Source organism: Salarias fasciatus, chromosome 17 (genome assembly GCF_902148845.1).
Source record: "Salarias fasciatus chromosome 17, fSalaFa1.1, whole genome shotgun sequence".
Taxonomy (NCBI): Eukaryota; Metazoa; Chordata; class Actinopteri; order Blenniiformes; family Blenniidae; genus Salarias; species Salarias fasciatus.
The window spans coordinates 2,961,136-2,982,198 of record NC_043761.1 but is presented as its reverse complement, the minus strand read 5'-3'; the positions used below and the strand labels follow the sequence as shown (position 1 = coordinate 2,982,198).

Here is a 21,063-nt window from a genome sequence, read left to right as displayed (position 1 = left end):
GCCTGGTTCAAAAAGTTGTCTTGTAAACAATCAGTTCAGCACTAAAATTCTCCACATTCTCACGTTAACGATGTTAAATGGATTTAATTCTGTAGAACAGGCGGGTTTGCTGTGTTTGGTCCATTTCCTGTCGGAGCATTAAGAGACAGAGTGATCCGGAAAAGGGCTCCACAATAGCCCTGGGATCGGGACGGCTGGAGGATGCCTCCTCTGCTGGCGTCCTTCCCTCCTCTTTTCTTCTGTTCCTCTCTTTATCCAGTCCTCCCTTTCTCCCCGGAGGCCCTCTGAACCTCATTCTGTTCATGCGAGGGGTCAGAGCGCACCCCTCAAAAAATAAACCGGCCACTCAGCGTGAGGATCTTTGTGTATGTCCCCCCCCCAGCATCCCCCCTCCCTCTCTCTCTCACACTCACTTGTGCCCTATAGATGAGAGCTGGCTCCATTCACAGCCCCCCCCCCCCCCCCCCGGAGTGGGACTCCCGGGGTGATTCTACGCCTTATTGCTCTGAGAACGGCGCCGTCGGAGCGTCGGTCGGAGGAAACGAAGCGGCTTTGTGCTCAAACGCGCTGACATATAGGCGGCGGCCACGAGGGGAAAAAACCCTGCAGGGGCGAGCATTTAGCGAGAGGAAAGGCCGGAACGAGGAGAATGTCCCGTAAAGGCCTCCGGGCGGCCATCTTGGAAGGAGAAATGCCAGGACGCGTTTGGAGAGGAAGCAGTTTGCCCTCAGCTGAATGACTTCCTCCGGACCGGAGCAGGTTTCTCAAGCTCATCTCCACTCTGTTTAATCCCCCCGCCCCCACCCCGCCGCCCCCACCCCACCCACACCCCACCCCCACCCACCGCCTTGCTCTTTTATTGGGACCCCAACATGTGTTGATTCTAAAGAAATGAAGCGGACACCTCATTTCCAGCGAGAATGAGAACGGGGGTGGGGTGGAAGGGGTGGGGGGGGGGGGGGCTTTTGTCCGCCGCCGGGCAGGAATGCCCCATAAGACAGAGAGAGGGGAGCACTGTGTGGTCCGGGACGGGGTTGCTACACCGGGGCTGCACAGCGCCATGGCAACGCAGAAGCACAGGGTCCCATAACCCGATCGCACGGCGGAGGGTTTGTCATTCCAGTCAGGCCTGACCCAAATTACGACATCCTGGGAAGACGGAGGCAGCGGGGGGGCGGAGGGGGGGCTTCAACCAGCACACATGCACAGACAGGCTTAATTGGGCTGATAGTTGTAATAAAGCCGACGTATGGATGTTTGAAGTTTAATCACCGTGGAAGCAGTCCTGCGCCTTCCGCCGATGGCGGCCGGATTATTGGAACTTTCCGATTGTTTACCCGACGTGTCTACAAGCCATCTGCCGCTTCTAATTCCCAGAATTTTTAAGCTTAATGGTCTGTTATGTTTCCGTATGTTTGTTATCTGGTATCAACAGCCTCAAGGGGAAAAGCTGCCGAAAATGGGAAGAATAACAAAGAAGCCATTAGAAGCATGTCTACACGAGTTCTTCTTTTTTTTTTTTTTTAATCAAAAAGCAAAAAGTGTCAGGAAAATGCAAAACAGTGTTATGATCCCAATGGGGGCAAGGGGGGGGGGGGGGGGGGGGGGGGGGGGCTTTCTGCAACTTTACCTGAAGTTTTCAAACTAAATGCAAAGTGAAGAGAACAGCGGTTCAGCCAGAGACACACACACACACACACACACACTCCCAGTCACTTTCCCAGTTCTCGCTCCCGACAGGCACAGAAAGAAAAACCAAAAAGTCAGAGAAGCTGCACGGCCGAGACGCACATGGAGCCTCCGCCGCCGCCGCCGCTTCCTCTCCGAGCAACACAGGAGGAAAAGTCGCAGCAGGAAGCGCAGCAACAGGAAGAAAGTGGAACTTACTTCATGCTGGAGGTCTGCTGGTTGTGGTTTAGAGCTGAAAGCAGGAGTTTCTCATCGGCGCTCTGCCCTGCCGCCCTGCCTCTTCAGTCGCTTTCTCTTTGTGGGCTGAGCAGAGCGTGGACGGCTGGGGACACTTTCTTTTTTTTTCTTTTTTTTTTTGTGGTGGTGTGTGTTGCAGGGGGTGAGGGGAGGGTTGGCGGAGTGGGTGTTGAATGCCGGGTTTCCTGACTCGTGATCGGGGGAGGGGGGGGGCTCATTCACCCCCCCACCCCACCCTACTCCACCTCCACCAAGGTCACTCCAGGGACGCCCCGCCTGGCGCTCACCGGAGAGAAGACGTAGGATGGGAGGATGAGAGTGTGACGGGCTGAAGCCAGAGACACTGATCTCAATACGAACAAACGCCAAAACAAAATGTGGCGACGCGATCCGGCTGATCCGGCGGATCCGGCGGATCGAGGCGGGACCAGCGGTCCAGTCGAAGCTCTCGGTTACATAAAACACTCTGTTGATCCATGGAAAAGTGAGTCCAGAGCAATCAATAGAGTATTGAGCGGCGCCAGCTGCGCTCCGGATTCGGTTCTCAGCTTTTAGCGCGGGGCCAGCGCTTCAGCAAACACACTGCAGCCGCACGGCAAAGTTGTGTTGGAACGGCGTTCAAAAAGTGCCGCGCAGATCTGACGGCGAACAATCCGGCGTCGTGAAACACTTCATCTGTCAGTCTTTTCATGGACTGTGGATAAAAAGGCAGGCAGACCCTGAACACATCACACCTGTAGGCCTCCGCGTAATCACCATTGATAGCCTGTTGTTCTCTTCGTTTCCATGGAAACGGACAAAGTTTTCTGCCAAAAAAAAAAAAAAAGAAAAAGTACACATGATGCGTTTTTGTCTTTGTGCCTTTTGGAGACAAAACTTTAACATCTGTCCAAGTCAGGAACCAAATCCAATATTTAAACTTTTATCAGGCCCCAATACATTTTTCATCAAATTGAATAATGTTGGTAAAGCATTAAAAACAGCATCGTTTCTCTGGACCAGACCTCCAAGAGGAAAACACAGATATACTTTATTGATGGGAATCGGTCGCTGGTTGTTCTCCAACTTCACAGAGATGCCGATAATTAGCCAAAGCAGCATTAATCCTCATTATACAGAGCAGCTGAAACGTTCAAATATCCATTTATTTTCTATTTTTAATGTAGATTTGTAAATGTAGTGCAAAATTCTGAGGGCAACAGTCACGGGAGTTGCAGACTAGCTTTAATAACTTCATTTGGACGGTGAAGGACTCGCTTCAGTCTGGAACAAACTCAAGAGTCCAACAAGTAATGTAACTAATTGCCGTTGCTGGAAAGTAATGATGCCTTCCATTAAGTAATTAGGAAATTGATTTGGTTTTCGGAGTAACTTCCAGTGATTTTCTGGCTCAGCGTGTGATCGACTCATCGGCCGACAGTTTCAAACCCAAACACAACGCTGAACATGGATCCGAGAGCTTCGCTTTACTGTAAAAGTGAAAGTCATTCGATCATTAAATCTCTCAGGTGTGTTTCTGCTCTGATCCACCGTCCCTCTCATTTGCGGCCAGACGCCATTAGAGAAGCGGTAATAACTCGCCGCCGCCCCGGCGGTGTGTCGGGACTGGCTGATGGCTGGAGATGACCCTGCGGAGCCCCCGGCCCGGCGCTCTCTCTCCGACGGGCCTGGATTGACAGATTACAGCACACGCGATCGATAAGGCGTACCATTAGTCCTGTGTACAATCCTGGTGTCAGGCCGCCTCCGTAAACCCTCTGAAGTCCACACAAAGAGGAATGGCCTTATATATCACACTCTCAGGCCGCCTTTACAGGCCCGCTGTATTGATTGAGAGGCTGGCAGAGATTCATTCGGCGCTAGATCAAAATGCCCCATAGCACTCAGAAAGAAAAAAAAAACCCTCTTTAATTATTCAGGAACCCATTTTAGTGACGGGGCAGCTGTTATGCTACAGTCGCTAACAATGTGATTAGAAGGTGCGGCTTCAAATTTCATGGTAATTACGAGGAGGAATACATCCCGGCGCCGCTCGCCGCTGAATCTGCATCAGGTTGGGTCAACATTTGCAGGTTAGAAACTTGATGATTGTTGCTTACTGCTCATAAAACCCCAAAATCCATCATATGCGTGTGCAGAGAAACTCCAGATTCCATGTGTGCACGCTAGATGGACGGTGCAAAAGTTGCATTTTGCACTGTTTACACAGAGAACTTGCATTTTCAGTGTCTCCGGGCACCGTTTGCACCAAAAGTCAATGACAGTTTGCCGTTTTCACTTGAAAACGTCTTTGTGTGAACTGAAAATACCTGGAACTGTCTGTTCGCTCATTCATTCATCTCCCAATGTCAGACTCAATTCGAATAAGTTGAATTAATGATATAAGTTTTTGAAAATCACCGGGATTGAGGGTTTTTAATGGCGAAAGCAGGCAGTGAAACACACAAAAACCCTCATTTAAATCCTCCCAGTTGTCTGCCTGCAGGTTACGTAACACTCAGATTATCAGTGGATCTGTTGACGCTGATAATAAAACCAGGATCTCAGCGTCAGTTCAAAAGATTCAAGGAAATCTGTTTTTCCAACAAGCCTCAAGTCCTTGAGGGCATTTTTTTGTTTCTTTTAAAGTGAAATTCCAAGTATTTAAGTAAATACGGTACTGATTTTTTTTCTGGATTTAAATAGAAATTAAGAAAGTTTTCATCTGCAAGGCCAGTTTGACATCTTTTTTTATTTTTAAGCTTTTAATCACATTGCACTATGTTGATGAGTTTGCCCAGTTCTCCTGCCTCCAGAGGTGTTCACATTCAATTTCATAATTTTCTTTTTAAGAAAGTTTTAGGTTTTTGACCTCATTTTGCTGAGGTTTTTTATCTGGCTTTAGGAAACTGGAGCCACGAAAAACATTGCATTTTCAGGAGGATCAGAAGTTGTCAAGATTTAATTAAAGTACATTTTACATCTCCCCTTTTTTTTAATTGCTTATTGCTGTTTAGAGATTTTCTTAAACACTGGTGATATTTTCCCGTCAGGTCAGTTATTTAAGGAGTCTCTCTGCACTCCGGTTCTGACTGAAGTCCAACTCATAAGCACTTTTTTCAGGATCTATTTGATTTTTTTTTTTTTTTTTTTTTTTTTTTTTAGGGCTGATGCTGTGAATTTCAACAGGATTGCAGGTATTCAAAAGTTCAAAATGCGCTGTGCTTCATTAGCACCTTTTTCTCCGGCCAATATAAAGGTTGAAAGACTTCAAAGAGGCGCTTCGACTGAAATATCAGGCAACCGCTTGACCTGACGGCAAAAAAAAAAAGAAAGAAAAAAAAGCTCTGAGCATTCAGGATGTTTGGTGCACCTTCAGCTCAGAGATATTTACTCATCTGAGGCACATAACGCTCATCAGAATGCATATTTTGGAAAAACAAGAGCATCACAGACAGACGTATTATTGTCTCCCTGTAAACATTAGCTTTTAAAATCTAATTTACTCCTTGTGGGTTCAGTGAACAATGAGACTTGATGTGTTTCAGGTGTGTGTGAGTGTGTGAGTGTGACTGTCTGCACCTGCTGGCTGCAGCATTAACTGGGCTTCAGCTCAGTGTGTTGTGGTTTGTTGGTCGGTGTTGGTGTTTCTCGCTGTTCCTCTGTTTTAAATGAAGGAGTGCTTTTTTTTCTTTGGTCATTTCTCCGAATGTGACAGAATGAACCAACTGAAAACTCCAACTGATTCTGACATTAGGAGCAGGAACGGACAGTGGAAACATAATTTGTCACAGTCCAGTCGATGTCTTGTCTCCATGTCTGTCTTACTTACTTATTGTCTTTCTTGCTTACTTATAGGAACTTTGAAAATATATTGAAGTTCTGCAATTCATCATTCCCCCAAAAGAATCTGAGGCCCCATCTCCCATGAGGTACTACTAGTGCTGTAGTCAAGATTGTCTATTTTGTAGAGAGGTCTTCTATAGAGTTTGCCTATTTTCTCCATAAAGTAGAGAATCCCAAGACCAAGAGGCAAAAACTGAGTCAAGCCAAGACGTAAACCAGAGAAGCCTAAAGCCAAGGGGGTGGAACCGAGTCAAAACCAAGAACACAACTAAAGAATCTCGAGATCAAGAAAAGACCCAGACTTATTGGCACCGAGACCAAATCAAGACCAAGACCAGAGCACCCCAAGACCAAGTCAAGACTAAGAATTTAAGGGACTGAGACAGAGTACAGACCACAATCCGTGAATCCCAAGGCCAAGTCCACAGAATCCCAAGAGAAAGACCGAGGAGCCGAAACCAAGTCAAAACCAAGACCAGAGAAACTCAAGACCAAGAAAACACCTACTGGCACTGAGACCTAAATGGAGACCAAGACCAAGACCAGAGCATTCCAAGACAAGACTGATACTTCAAGGGGCTGAGCCTGAAGACCAGGACCTTGAAATCATGGTGGTTTCAAGTCTTGATCCCTATCTGGGGCCTAGAAATGATGATGTTGGTGCTATATAAAAAAAGCTGAATTGATGCCAAGACCAGTCCTGCATGTCACAAGACTAAGCTTCACACAAAGAGATCATTGCGTTAATCTAATTTCTCTCTATTGAACACAGTTCGCAGGTCAGCGCGATCACAAAATCCATCTGATCAGGAAAGTGCCGGCAGGAACCGAGAAACTGAGATGAGGGGCCAACCACTGCAGCCGTGTGATCGATGTCATTTTGGCGATCGATACTCCAGAGCTGTTATTTCAGCTCGATATCCAGGAGCTCTGTGGGGAAGTCCCTCGTCTGGTCAGGGTTGTTTTGTGAGATAATTGCCCTGATTGGAATCCGTTGTAGCCTCTGCACTTCCACACATGGAGCTTCATGTTGCCCTGCTGGGGATCCAGCGCCGCCCCGGAGAGGGTCAATAATCGGAACGACTCCCACCCCCCACTGATGAAGCTCCACTCTTCTCATATTCCACTCGTTAATAATGCATTTCATCCATTTGATCTCCCTTTAGCGCTGCTCCCGGTGTGTGATATGGTTCCTCTCCAATGATCTCATCTGATTGAAGGAGAAACAACAGGCTTTGAAAGGAGAGACAGACGTGAGGGAGCTTCAGTGAAATACGATCTTTATATTAAAAACCAGCGGCTTCCTCATCACCTCCACCGGGTTCGAACCGGCTCCCGACCCGTCGGAGTGCAGGACGGCGGCGACCGGGTCCGTCTGCGGCGAGGACGTGATGAAACCAAACAACAGCGAGGCACGGCGTTCCTCCCTGCACCGCCGGCTCCGCCTCTCCGTCCCATCATGCCCCTGACACGAGTGGGAAACAGAGAAAAGTCATTTTTCACCTTTTTTTTTCTTCTTGATAACAAGTATTCAATTTGCACAACACTTTGTAAAAGAAGAATTTATGACTGTAAGAGAAGAAGAGGCGATACGTGTTCAGATCAGGAATCGGCTCCTCTGTAGAAGCTCAGTGACGTCTTCAGAAAACGTGCACATCACCGTTTTTCGATTTTTTTTTTTTCAACTTCAAGTAAAAAAAAAAAAAAATGAAGAAGGTAAAACAAAAAACAGCCAGAATAAATTAGCTGAAATTATTCAAAAAAATAAATAAATAAAAAAAAGCAAACAAAAAAAACCCAGGAAAAACAGCCAATTAACATAACATCACAAAAAAATTCAAATATTAATATAGTTGCAGCTGTTCCCACCATTTAGATTTTTTTAAGGAAATATTAAAGGAAAAACAAGTAAAATAATTTTAAAAATCAGGAAATAATTAAAATAATTTGAAAAACTGAAATAATTTAAAATCTAGATTTCTTTTTCTTTATAATGGACAAATCCATGGGGCGGAAAAACGAAGACTGCTAACACTGGCTACAAAAAACAAAAGAGTAGTAAAGAATGTCTAAACTATAGCTGTGTAATATCACAAATGCAGTTCGTATGATAAAGTTCAGTTCTTTCTTCATTTCAGATGATCTGATGTTTTGTTGATTCACATTAATTTTCTTTGGCAGAAAATCGATTATTACGGTTGATTAAGGTTGCAGATTCCTGGTTTGAATTTAATAATTAGATAATCATACACAGCACAGTGGAAGCGCTCATATGAACATGATATGTGCTTTCATTCACCGTATGGAAGACGGTGCACAGGGACAGAATGCAGGGACTCCATGTCTTCACAGTGTGATTCACAGGCTGTACTTTGCTTGACTCCGAGTTCCATCAAACACGGGACAAAAGGTTTTGCATGAACATCTGCAGGGGCCGCGACCGGCGTCTGAAAGGAGCTGCAGCCACGTCGGGTCTCCAGCTGTCTGCGGCACACACCTAATGAAACAAGGCGAGTTTATTCACCGCGACCTCAATCACAAGTTTACACGCCACGCATGTCCTTCGCCTAAAGCCAGACGGCGGCGAACTCCGCAAATAAAACATCACCGCGAAAGAACAGCTCAGACATGTGGAATAAATCAGTCCACTGAAATGCATAATCTGTCAATAAAATATGATGAATGTGTTTGACAGCAGGTAAGAATCCACCTCTGGTTGTAAAATCGTTGCTGGCTTCTATTGCGTGCACGCTTCTCACTTGTTTGCTGCTTTGTTTTTCCAAACTCCGTAAACAACGGCAGTGAACGAGGGTTTGGTGAATGGATAGTTCTTTGACAAGGCACAATGATTACAATCCTAGCCGGCAGTTTAATTTAAAATATAAACAAATACATTATTAAAATTAATTATTAAAAAAAAAATGGCCAAAAACCTGCCATTTCCATGTATTCCAGATGAGTTGTCAAAAAAAAAAACACACAAAAAAAAATCATCCCTGAACAAGTCCATCTTGCTTTGCCATACTTTCACCGAGAGACATCATTAAAATATCAAAATGTTGCAATTTTTGTCCTCTATCCAGATGTGGAAACCTCCTTTCAACATCTTCTACCAAATTTAAACTGTGAGCTTTAAAGTGTGGTGAGAATTTCAGTCATTTTTGCAGTTTATAATGGGTGTGTATTGGAGAGGCTTCGAGTAGGAGAGTGGCAGATTTAAACCAAAGAAAAGTTTTTCTCTCATCCCCACGGCCACATTTCTGGCTAAATCTTCACAAATTATACATTCTAGAGTTCTTTGTTACCTCTGTTAGATCCATCCTCAGTAGTTTTGGAACTACATCTAGACGCAAGCTGCCGTTACATAAAAATCAACAAATCAAAATCAAGAAAATTCAACAAAGCCTGGGAGAAAAACCCAACCACATATGTTTTAGCAATAAACAAATCTAACAAAGCAAATTTTCATTGTACAGTAACATTAGGCAGGGCGGGGGTTCTTGTAGTGAGGTGACTTGTGGTAGTTTTTTTTTGTCGGTTGAATCTTTAAATTGGAAACTGTGAAGCAGGATAATAAGAGAGAGACAGGAAAAAGTTTCCTGAACCGATCGGGTGAGTTTTGACAAACAGGTAAACAGACAGTGAGGGAAAATGCCAGAAACACCGATCAGAGCGAGAAAAACACCGTGTGGATCAACAGTAGTTCAGAATCAATATTACCATATTGATTTTGTGCATCTTCAAGGATTAAAAGTGTATTTGTTTCTGATAAGTCCTCGGCGGATCAGTGTAACTCTAATTAGACACAAACACAACACGGCCGCCTCCGAAGAGTCGACTGACGATCCGAACCTTTATCTGCCGGTGAAGTTTATAGCTCTCATCTATTCGGCATGAGGTAATGAACGCTATCCCATTATGCCCATTTAATTTCACAAGAAGCTCAGTTTCATTAATAAAGCATAAGCTCTGGGTTGAATATTAATATTTATACGCCCGCACCCCAGCTAATAAAAGTAAAGAGGTTTTTACTTTCCACAGGCCGTCCTCGGGATTCCCGGCGGAATACGACCGCCGTGTTTTCCTTCTCTGTTTGTGTGGATCGAACTTCAGACGAGACTTTCCTCTCCGCAGATGAAGCGATGCCAGAAACAAAAAGTTTACCTTTAAGGCGGCGCCGGCCTGCATCTTGCACTTGTTATTCATGGTTTCATGTCGTATTAATCTTCATTTGGGATCCGTTTGACGGTAATTAATCATCATACACTTTTAGCGTCGGCAGCGTTATCGCGGAACTCTATTGATTAGCAAGATAATCAGACTGAAAATGAACGAGCGGTGATTTATTAGCAAGCTCGCCTTGTTTTGGAGAAGTTAAAGAAAAAGGAAAAATGTCAAGTTTGGAGAAAGTCTCGCCCGAACCCATGGAAACCTGATACGACACAAGGCTCAGCTGAACTTCCTCGACTGAACCGGATGAATCCAACATGACGTCTGCTACATAACCCCCCCACCCCCCCCCACCCCACCCCTCCCGTCCTGGAAGTCCTGCTACAACACCGCAGAACTTAATTTATGACTGACAATTAATCCGAAGAGGCCGAAGCGTCGCCGTACGGCCGCCGGAGCGTGACGGCGTCGGCGGAAGACGACTCTGCCCCCCCCCCCCCCCCCCCCCCGGTCTGGCCCCGTCGCCCAGCATTTATCTGCCTCCCTACGCCTCCCTGAGAAAACTCATTAATCTCTAATGACTCAATTCTGTGTTTCCAGTATGGCCCGCGTATGTTCTCATTAATGACTTTTCAATCTCAAGCTATGGAGCGGCGGAGGGACGATAAAACCTCGTCTTCTTTCATAAAATAATACGAGGAGGCTCAGATTGGGAGAGGAAGCGTACGTGATCCTCCTTGTACTCATTTGATGTGGAAACGCCGCAGATAATCGAGTGTGGGATCTGGTGGGGGACGATGACAGGAAATGGAAATTTAGAAGAGCTTCAGGCGAGTCAGAGTTCAAACACGGAGTGGTGAAAGACGCTGAAAGGCAGGCGAAGTTTAGAGGGCGACGGGGAAACAGGACGGGTTTATTCACGTCTGGAAAAAAACCAAAAACACTGAACTCCTGATGTCAAACAATTGATAAAGCAGTGGAACACTCCAGGTATAACCCCTGTCCAGCCCGTCCACAGTCCACAACAAAAATAACATGTTTCATTTGTAGAAAAATAATTTGGGAGAGTCTGGGAAAGCTTCGAACTGTGGATTTAGCATCATTTCCTGACGCCATTTGATAAAGTCACGTAGCAGCAGTCCAGTGTGAAAGGACGCTAACGATGTTCAAATTTGACTTTTGTGTCTTTGGTGATGAAATATCCAAATTATTTTGTTTTCTAGCAGCTTTAAGTAAAGCTATTAGGTGAATAAAGCAAGCAGCTGACAGAAATCTGCTCTTATTTCTAAAGGTATTGTTCACACAGAGCTGGTGTGGTGCTAGTATACCTACATCTGTAGGGTTTTATCCAGTCGCCTCCAAACCCAAAGCATTGAATTAACTGAAGACGTCACCAGGCGTTCCTGTAGCGTCGGTGTTTAGCCTCAGACCATAATGTGGCCGATTCCACATGAAAAACTACAGAAAATGAGGAAATCAAAGGTTTCATGGCCTTCGTCTCGAAAGTAAAGTTTAATGGACAAAACTCGAGCTTTCCTGTTACTTTTAGCACAAACAAGGAAAAAAAAAAACACTTTCAACCCAGGAAGAGAGAGAAGTTGAAATTCTGCAAGGTGGTGTTCTCTACCGCCAAGAGGATTTTAATTCTATTGTATGAGTTCATATATTCAGCTCATATTGAACAGTGTGTCCAGAATGGAAATTAAGACATGACCTGTTTGTTTGGTTTGGTTTGGTTTCATGTTTCAGTGCACAAATACTTTTTGCTATTTCTCCCAGAATCCTCCATTTTGGTTATTAAGCTGGGCTACATAAAGAGTATGTCTTGTTTCTGACCCTTGTTGAGATTAAGGATCCTCAGTCTCCACATCTTCCATATTTCTCTCCTTCCAATTCAGACTTTCAGTCGACAAAACAGCCCAGAACCTGAAAGGGAGAGATTTAAATCCCTCGTCGGACTAAACTATGGAGGCAGAATGGCTGCCGGAGTGAGAGGGAGGTGACGAGAAACCTAAAAGACACTTCGTCTGCCCACTTCTGTCAGAGTAACTTTGGGTTGTCCAAAACAAACAGCACGGAGCGCCGCCGGAGCTCGGAGCGTCTCGGAGTTCCCGGCAGTTCCCTCCAGCAGCAGGATTAGTGGCGAGCTGGGCGGCGAGGGAGAGGAGGAGGAGGAAGTGTTCCTGGGATCGCTGACGGAGTCTGAACCCTCGAGGGAGTGCTCCGTTCCATTTCAGCTGCCGCAAAAACATTAAAATACTTATTTAAATACACGAACAAACAAGTGTCAAAGATTAAAATGCAGTAAAATGCAGTTTTTATGTTTTTTATTTCGATAAATAAAAGTAAAAGTGACAGCAGTCTCAACATCAAGCCAATTTTCTTGAAACCTACTGGTTCAAAATGCAATGAAATGTGAATTTTATTTAACACCCCTGATCTAGAGAGTTGAGTTTTAGTGTCGTTTCCATTCCGAGAGCTGCTTTCGCCCATATTCAGCAGATTTCTATTTTTCACTCATTCAGTCATTTTTCAGGATTGAATGACTTGTTTGTACATAACAGGGAGATTTATCAGCTCAGACACGATAAGCTCTTTCAAATAAAAACCTGGCGTCCGCGGCAGCGCTCTCCACTCGCTTTCAGCTGCGTACATTATTACCGGCGCCACGGCGGCGAGCCTTTCGTCGGAATCGGACGTTCCGGCGGAGGTGGAACGTGAAGACGAGCCGCCGCGCCGCACTGCTCTGTGCTTAATGCTCACTGATGAGTTTTAATCTATCGCTGAGGTACACAGAGGCCGTTTTCTCATTAGTAGGCATTAAATGCGCCGCGGTACGATGCAGCCTCCCAGACCGGCTCCGTTATTGGAATTGGATGTGTGGGTTTGCAAGTTTGCTCACACGGTTGAAAACTTATTTCATCTTCTTTTTTGTTAAAGATGAAACTTAATTCCTCGTCAAACGGACTGAGGAGGTCCGGGCTTGGCGGCGGCGGCGGCCTTTGACGCAACGGAACCGGCGGTCGGATCGCAAACAACCGGCGGAGGCGCCGTACCCGTCATGATGAAGACACTCTGGTTCCTCGCTAATTAGTGAAGTCGAGACATTTCCCCAGCATCAAGTGAAAATACAATGAAATGTGGAAACATGTTGAATCTGTCAGAGCGTTCGCTCAGGATGTTCTTGGTGACTAATTTCTGTCTAATGAAGGAAGTTCAGACGACTCGACTCAGGAAACAAAGACAAAAATACAGACACATCTTCAAGAACTTCAGAATTAAGTAACAAATCAAAGAAAGAAGGAAAGAAGGCAAATTTATCAAACGCATCATTCAGTATTTTCCCAGGAAATTAAAGAAATGCATTAAAACAAGGCGATTAGGAGTTTATTAAACTAGATCGTAACAGCAGTGGAACTTGATGTTCTGTCCAGGGGAACGCTCCTGTTCTCTTACAGCGTATTGTTAAATAGGACGATCTCCTGGCTCAACGTCACCCGCATGTTTTCATGGTTTCTGCCATTCCTGCGGAAATGAGCGTCGTTTTCAGAACGCTGCTGTGTAAATGCAAAACAGCCTGTTTTCCTTTTAAACTGGACCATGAATACCCTGGAGCCCTGCGGTTCACGCCTTGCTGTCCATCCATCGATGTCTTTGCGTTCCATTCTTTCTTCCGTTGTTTGGATTTCAGTCGAAGCCGTTTCCATTTCTACCAGCGGCTCCTTCCTGGAATGTAAAACACACAGTGGAAAAGCCCTGATCGATACCGCTGCAGGATTCTGCTCACGAGCGCCTCCGACCACTCCATAAGTCTCAACCTTCACCCGGAGCACGGCGTGGTCGAGGAGGGGCCCGGGAGACCCCCCGAGCCCCCCCGCCCCCCCAGGCCGTTGAACTGCTATACATCATTGTTTTATCAGAATGGAGGAGGCCTTCCTCGGGACGGTGAAGCTCTTCTGCCGGCCGATCGATGGCTGATTACGGCTTAAGCACCTCTCATCACGAGTCCAGTCCGTCCCCCAAGCCCCCCCCCAAGCCCCCCCAAGCCCCCCCCACCCCCTTCCCCATCGTCACATCCATGCTTAAGTCTGAGTTACTGCCTCTTCGTCGTCCTGCCGCTGCGATATTTCCAGCAAGCGGCCTCTTTTCAACTCCGTGCGACCCTCGTCAGATTCAGGCCGCCGCGGCACAGTTATTAATATTTGAAGAGACAAAACAGACGGACCACAACAAAGACTTGAAGCGCGGCATTGTTCCGTCTCGCCCACGGTACAACCTGTGATTTCCAGAACTCGGCCAGGCCTCAGGATCGTCTCGTTATGCAACGGCTGTCATCAGACGCTCTGGCAGGAGAGGCTCCACTCCAGGAGTTTGCTTCCTTCCTGATAGGATTAAAGAAGGCCTCATCAGTTTCTCCGTTTGTCCTAAAATCCTTTACTTTCAAGCCTCCAACTCCTTTATTTTCCCCCTTTTTTTTTTTTTTTTTTTTGCTTTCGTAAGCATATTAAAACATGTGAAGACATAAAAATCATTAGCCCCGCTCGTCTGACATTTGGATTCAGCCGAGGCGGTGAGTCATCCGGGGATGGAGTCCTCCTCTTGTACAAATGTCAGACTAATAAGGCACAAACAGCCTCTGTAATCCCTTCCTGTGTACATCTTTAAGCACAAAACGCAATCAATGTGTCCCGGCGTGCCGCCGCCTTTTTCAGAAAAGTCATCTTGTTCTCTGCTCTTTCTACGGCCCGTTTAGAGAAGTCAATCATCCTAACGGGTCGTGACCGCGGAACATATTGGCGCTCGTCTAACGGCGCCCTTCCTGCTGCCTGCTGGCCCATGGCGGCGGGTAATTTGCTCTCGCATGCACTCCGTTCTCCCTCCGTTTCCCCATTCTACGCATCTCCATTCCCGTCACTCCTTTATTTTGAATTCAGGTTTGAGTTCAGGGACAGGAAATAGCTGTCCCTTCATGTGCCTCATTAGATTATAAACCTCTCGGTTTTGAAGTTTCAAGCCAGAATCACAGTGAACACAACTCCAGGTGAGTCTAATTTTCTGTTGTTTCTGTTGGTGTAAATCAATTATTTTTCAAAATGATTTAAAGAAAATCAAGCTCTGTATTTCCAGAGTCTGAAGCCCCCCCACCCCACCCCCATGGGATTCACCTTGGTTTGCTTGGTCTCTGAAGTTGGTCTCATGTTATTTTCTTGTTTCATAAGAAAAATTGCACTTTAAATTGCAACTCTTGGCTTGTCTGACTGTGTTGGTGTATTTATGATTGGTGGAGGGGCGGCAGTCGTGTTGGGGATAGTTTGGTCCAGGGGAGAGAACAGTGGACTATTGGGCCGCTCTTCATGATAAAGGCAAGGCATTGCTAAAAACAAACACCTGCAGTGAGTTTTTAAAGCTTGTAGACTTTGTGTAGACCCAAACTCACTGAATATGTTCCGGACCGAATGCCGAATCCTGTTTATTGAACTCGCAGATGGGATCCTCACAATTCCACCACAAAGTGTAAAGATTCCAAAGAAGACATTTCTTGTTATTTCAGATCGGATTAGCAGAAACCCGCTGAAGTTGCAGTGAGTTACCTTCATTCCAGCTGGATAAAAGTGGCGTTAAATCCATACTGTGAGGACATTTGTGAACTTACACATGTTTGAAATATTGTGCAACAATTGTATTTTGAAGGGAAATGAAAGAGTAAATTATTAACTAACTCCTTACTTTTCAAGTGGAAAAAGAAAACTGTTGTTGCATTTCGCACATCGATGCTCGGAGCCTGAAAACACTTTTGGAATTTAAAAAAATTATAAAAAAAACGCTGCTCTTTCATCTCCATGGTAATGGTGTAAAAGTGAGAAAACTCCAGTGTCTGAGCGCCACTGCCAGAGGAAATAGTTCCTTTCCACGTGTGTGATTTCATTACAAAAACAACCAACAGCGCCCTCTGGTGGCCCAACATTGACCTACATTTTGTTTTTAGTTTTTTTTTTCCTGGAAATTTTGTCGTGAATTTTCAAAAACGCAAAGATTTGACGTAAAACATTCTGTAAACGTGGCCTCAGTGACCTGCTGTGGTCTAAAAACCAAATCTGAGCGTCGAAGCTGAAAATCGCAGCCTCGCTCTGGAAACTGGTCAAATGTATGCTTCCCTTCCAATAACTTGCTGTCTGTTTTGCTCTCAGTTCCAAATGGATTAAAGATGCTTCAAGCTCACGGTCCACTCAGAGCGCCCTCTAATCCCGTCTCATAGGCGCCTTGCCGGTGAATTGGACGAATTTACAGCTTTCGAAAAGTTGGATCCAGGAGAAGAAAACTCCATTAACTTGCTATGAATGCATAAACTTGGAAAACAATAAGCCGACCTACAAATCCTGGAATAGAAAGAAATGTGATGGTGTTGTCGTCCCACAGAAAACACTGTACCTCTCCGCAACCGCGTGATTTAATCTGAGGGTTGCTGGGATGAAGCAGAGCAGTAGAAGGTTTGGTTTAATGGCAGAGGGGATGTGGGTGGCGGGGTTGCTGGTGGCAGTGGGGGGCAGGGGCCGTCGCTCTGCATCAGTGTGTGAGCCCCGGCGTCACACACACCGCGGCCGGGAACCTTGGCGGTGCCGCCGACTGCCCAGATTACAGGATTACCGCCGTCGCGGCCGGTTTGACACCTTTAAGTAAAGCGAAAAGCTCCAATCCTTTTTCTGGCAACGGGGATTTATATCATTCAGATCCTCCCTGAGGCTGAGATGAAAAAATAACAATAATCTGAAATCATTCTGATGTGTGTGTGTGTGCGTGTGTGTATGTGTGTGCCCACAGGAATGTTAATTAAAGCTGGTCTCAGAAAATCCCATCAAGTCAAAACTCAATACGCCCTTCTCATTTGTCTTTCTGAAAGAGGGGGGCTCTGAGGGGGGCAGCACATGATCAGAAATCATGATTAGTGCAGGAGAACTGCAGGTTTAACAGGTTTAACACTGACAGCAGGAACTTCTTCGTTTCAGTAAGACTGCCTGAATGAATTACGTTGTGGTGTTCCCCAGGGCTTGAACCTTGGCCCACTACTGTTTAACATCTAACTGCAGCGTCCAGCACTCGTTAAAGTAAGAACTAGAATTTGGCACTCAGAGAGCGCAGACCTCCGCCACAGGTCAGATCAGTCACCAACAACAATAAGAACACCATTTATATTAAAACAACATTGTGGTCGGGGGTGTGATCGGAGCGGAGCGCCGCACAGTCCCCCTGTCGGCGGGCCTGCCCAACTATGTCAAAGACTGCCCTATCTCTCAATGATGAAGAATCATTTAAAAAAAATTCCTGGATTCAGACAGTGATCTGGATCATCACCAAAATTTAATGGATTCTGAGTTAGCCCAAGACCCACCTTTCCACAAAGTTTCATTGCAATCCGTCCATTACTTTTTCCGTAATGTTGCTAACAAACCAACAAACCGACCTCCTTGGCAGAGGTCATGAACCCGGGTCGGGAACCTCTGTGCGATTTCTGGTCATCTCCAGGCGAACTGGATGGACGAGCGGAATCAAGATGGAGGTTAAATTTATAATGACTTCACAAATAACTACATATTTAATTTACATTTAAAACAAAAATCTCAAAAGGATGAAAGTAAGTTTTTTTTTTTTCTTTTTTAAACAGTTTCTGCTACAAATAAAACATCGACATCACAAACTTTTTAGGGATCTTCATCTTTGAGCTGAATGAAATTAAAATGGAGTTCCTCAAGGCTGTAACCTAAGCTCACTACTTTTTAGCAATTAACACTCACCTTATAGCAAGAATGTCTGAAGGGTTTGTTTTGATGAATTTGTGTGATTTCCCTTTCTGTTTTTTCGTGAATGTAGTGAACAGGTTGTCCTTTGAATTTTCTTCAGTCAAAATGTCCCAAAAAGTCCAAAACCTTGGAGCGGTCACCGACTCCTTGGTGCGGCCGTGGACTCTGACAGGGACTGGCTTCGGTTCCTGGGCGTCTCTCGCCCTCCCACGCCTCGGAAACCTCCGGTCCACCCCAAACCCCAGGAGCCGAGCCCGGCAGCCCTCATGAATCTTTCAGAGTGGGCTCCGTGTCGCGTCCGGTCCGGGCTCTCCACACCTGGACCATTAATCCAGAGAATCACATGCATCACACTGCTCGATATGTTGTCCTGTGCTTTCCTCACTCCCAGCTGGAACACACACTGACGAGCATACACACACACACACACACACACACACTCCCATCCACACCGAGAGGGCCTCGGCAGGGTCAGCGGGGGATTGTGAAGCCTTCATCCAGCAATCCATATCTTATATTTGCCCCAATATAGAGCCATCAAGGACGGGGTATCCGTCTCCTGGATGGGCCATAATGCGCTCGTCACGTGATGGAGGGGCCGCTGGGTGTCGTACCGGCGGAGCCGGCGCATCCATCTGAGCCCTAAAGAGACCCGAGCCTGCCTTCAGTGGAGGAAATGAAGGGAAACCCGGGGCCAATTTGTTTCTGGAGAACAAAAACTGCAGCACATGTGGATCATGAGGTGTTTCGACTGAGAGAAGAGAAACAAGCGGGCCATCATGTTTACCATTATTTACCATTCTGTGCAGTTTGGATGTCGCTCTGAGGACCGTACGTCTACATTTCAAGTGAAAACATAATGTTTTTGCAGTTTTATTTGCGAAAAAATTTGTTCTGAGGCAGCAACGTTTTGAAAATCCATTCCATTTACACAGAAAATTCTGTGGTTCTCATGTTGGGCCACTAGTGGGGGCTGTTGGTTGTTTTTATAATGAAACCACAGCACATGCAGAGACTAGTATTCTAAATATGGACACAGACTGTATCCGTGTGGATAAACAACGTTGGATTGCTTGACAGGAGACTGACTGGAAAACTACCAAGTTCCAGGAGAAGCTTTAGACTTGGAGTCAGAAGCCGCCATTGTTGTTATTGTCCATCTACTGAGCATGTGCAGAACAACTGTTTACTACAGCTGGTGCAAGTTCCCCCGTTGCCATGGAGATGGGAACTAAACGTTTTTAAAAAGGCAGATTTTTCGAATGTTTTCGTTGAAACAGAGGCCAAGCTTTTCAAAAAGTTTAACTTTATCCATGCTTATGGAGTGGGAGCGTTTTCCCCATGTTTACATTAAGAATGTTTTCAAAAAGTTGCATTTTTCCCTTGTCTACGTTGAAACAGCGTCCAAGCTTTTTCAAAAAGTTCCATTTTTTTCCAAGCTTATGGAGTGGGAGCATTTTCAAAAATTGGTATTTTTCCTAAGTTTATGTTGAAACGGAGTCCCAGCTTTTTCAAAGAGTAGTATTTTCCCAGGTTTATTTGGACACAAACTCAGAACGTTTTCAAGAAGTTGCATTTTTTCCATGTTTACATTGAGACAAAGTCAAAATGTTTTCAAAAAATTGCGATTGTCCTACGTTTATGTTGAAACGGAGTCAGAGCTTTTTCAAAAAGTTGCATTTTCCGCCACGTTTACGTTGAGATTGAGTTGGAGCTTTTTCAGACATTTGTGTTTCCCCTGTGTTTACATTGAGACGGAGTGGGGGGCATCTTCGAATAGTAGCATTTTTCCCATGTTTACAGTGAGACTGATTCAACGCCATTGTCAACAAACCGCTCCGTCGTAAACCGAGCCCAAAAACCCACAGCGATGGTCGCCGGACGCCGCTTCCTGATCTCCGCTGCCGCTGCACAAACACTGCATTCCATCTTAAACGGCGGGAAGAAGAGGAATCCCCTTTCTGTCTCACTCCACCGATTGAAGGAGACACGAAATGCTGAGATTAAAAAAAAACAAAAAGCTCAACTCAATCCCGACAGAAACGATTGTGAGAAATTCGCTGACATGGTTACGATTCACCGCCTCTTCCTCCGCCTTGTTTTTCTTTAATGGAAAAGCAGCAGAGAGAGAGAAACAGAAAGTTAATAAGATGTAGGTCGAGACAGAAGATTCATCTGAAACCAAACCGGTGGGTTTGCTGGCAAACCTGTGTGTGTGTGTGTGTGTGTGTGTGTGTGTGTGTGTGTGTGTGTGTGTGTGTGTGTGTGTGTGTGTGTGTGTGTGTGTGTGTGAGAGAACAGGTTTTTCCTGTGGTTCTGAAGAGCCTGGCGACCTTCCCGAGACTCCAGGAGGTCGTGGCGCTCGCGGCTTTTCCAGCAAACCCCTCCAATAAGATCGAACTCACTTCCGATTCAACGAACACTCACGTGTGTGAAAGTGTGTGTGTGTGTGTGTTTATGTGCGGCTTCTCCTGTGTGTTTCCACTCAGCTGCCGCCCACACGCTGAAAAATCGCTCGCAGGGAAAAGGCCTCAACTTAGGAACTGGGATTTTTGTATAAATATATATTTTCACATCAGACACATCTCGTGTGTGTGTGTGTGTGTGTGTGTGTGTGTGTGTGTGTGTGTGTGAGGCACTGTCAAGTCTCCCCCACTACCAAAAGGTAGGGGGAAATCAATGAGTGACCCAACAGTAGCAGAAAGAAGCCGGCTGCTGAGCGTGTTGCTGAAGTTGTGCACGGATTCCGGTTTGTGTGGAGCAGAGAGCGACGCTTCCCCCGATCGGACGGTGTGTTCGGCGCCTCCCTTCCACTGGGAGCCCCGGGGCTCCTGGGAATGATTTGTCAGAGCGTCACGGTGTCGTCTGAGACGCTGAGACGTTGATAAGGCCGGCGGGATAACTCGTTTTCAGAGCTCTTCCTCCTCTCTCTCGTCTGTCAGGTAGAAATTACAGTAACGATCCAGTGAAGTCGTCTCTGCTCCGACTCTCTGCTGCTTCTCGGGTGGAATAAACTTCTGACGCTCGTGCAGTAAGTGTAAAGATTTCAAAATAAAAGCAGGGAAGAGATTCTCAGTCCGTCTCCTGCTGTCTGAGCGTGTCAGGCGGCGAGGCGGGCCTGGCCGAGGCTGTTCCTGCTGTTTGTTCGTCTGCCTGTCCTCATTAGACGCCGGGAGATTGACAACCCCCCCTCCAATCCCCCACTCCAGCCCAGACCAGGCTCCCTACACTCTCTGGGTCTGAGCAATAATGAATCACCATTAGCCCGGGTCGCAGCGCCTGACAGCCAATTTACCGAGTGGGAGGCGGCGGCGTGACGGCGGCGGCGTGACGGCGGTGGCGGCGT

General features: G+C 46.0%; 1 protein-coding gene across 1 annotated transcript in view; it reads right to left on the bottom strand.

Annotated features, from left to right (window-relative positions):
* The window catches only part of ptn (pleiotrophin), a 37,003-nt gene extending 34,981 nt beyond the window's left edge, over nt 1–2,022 (bottom strand). The window contains exon 1 of the mRNA XM_030113968.1: nt 1,888–2,022. Within this exon, the coding sequence (XP_029969828.1) occupies nt 1,888–1,892 (5 nt within the window). The 5' untranslated portion in view covers nt 1,893–2,022. The remainder of the gene's footprint in view (nt 1–1,887) is intronic.
* Nucleotides 2,023–21,063: the final 19,041 nt, after the last annotated feature.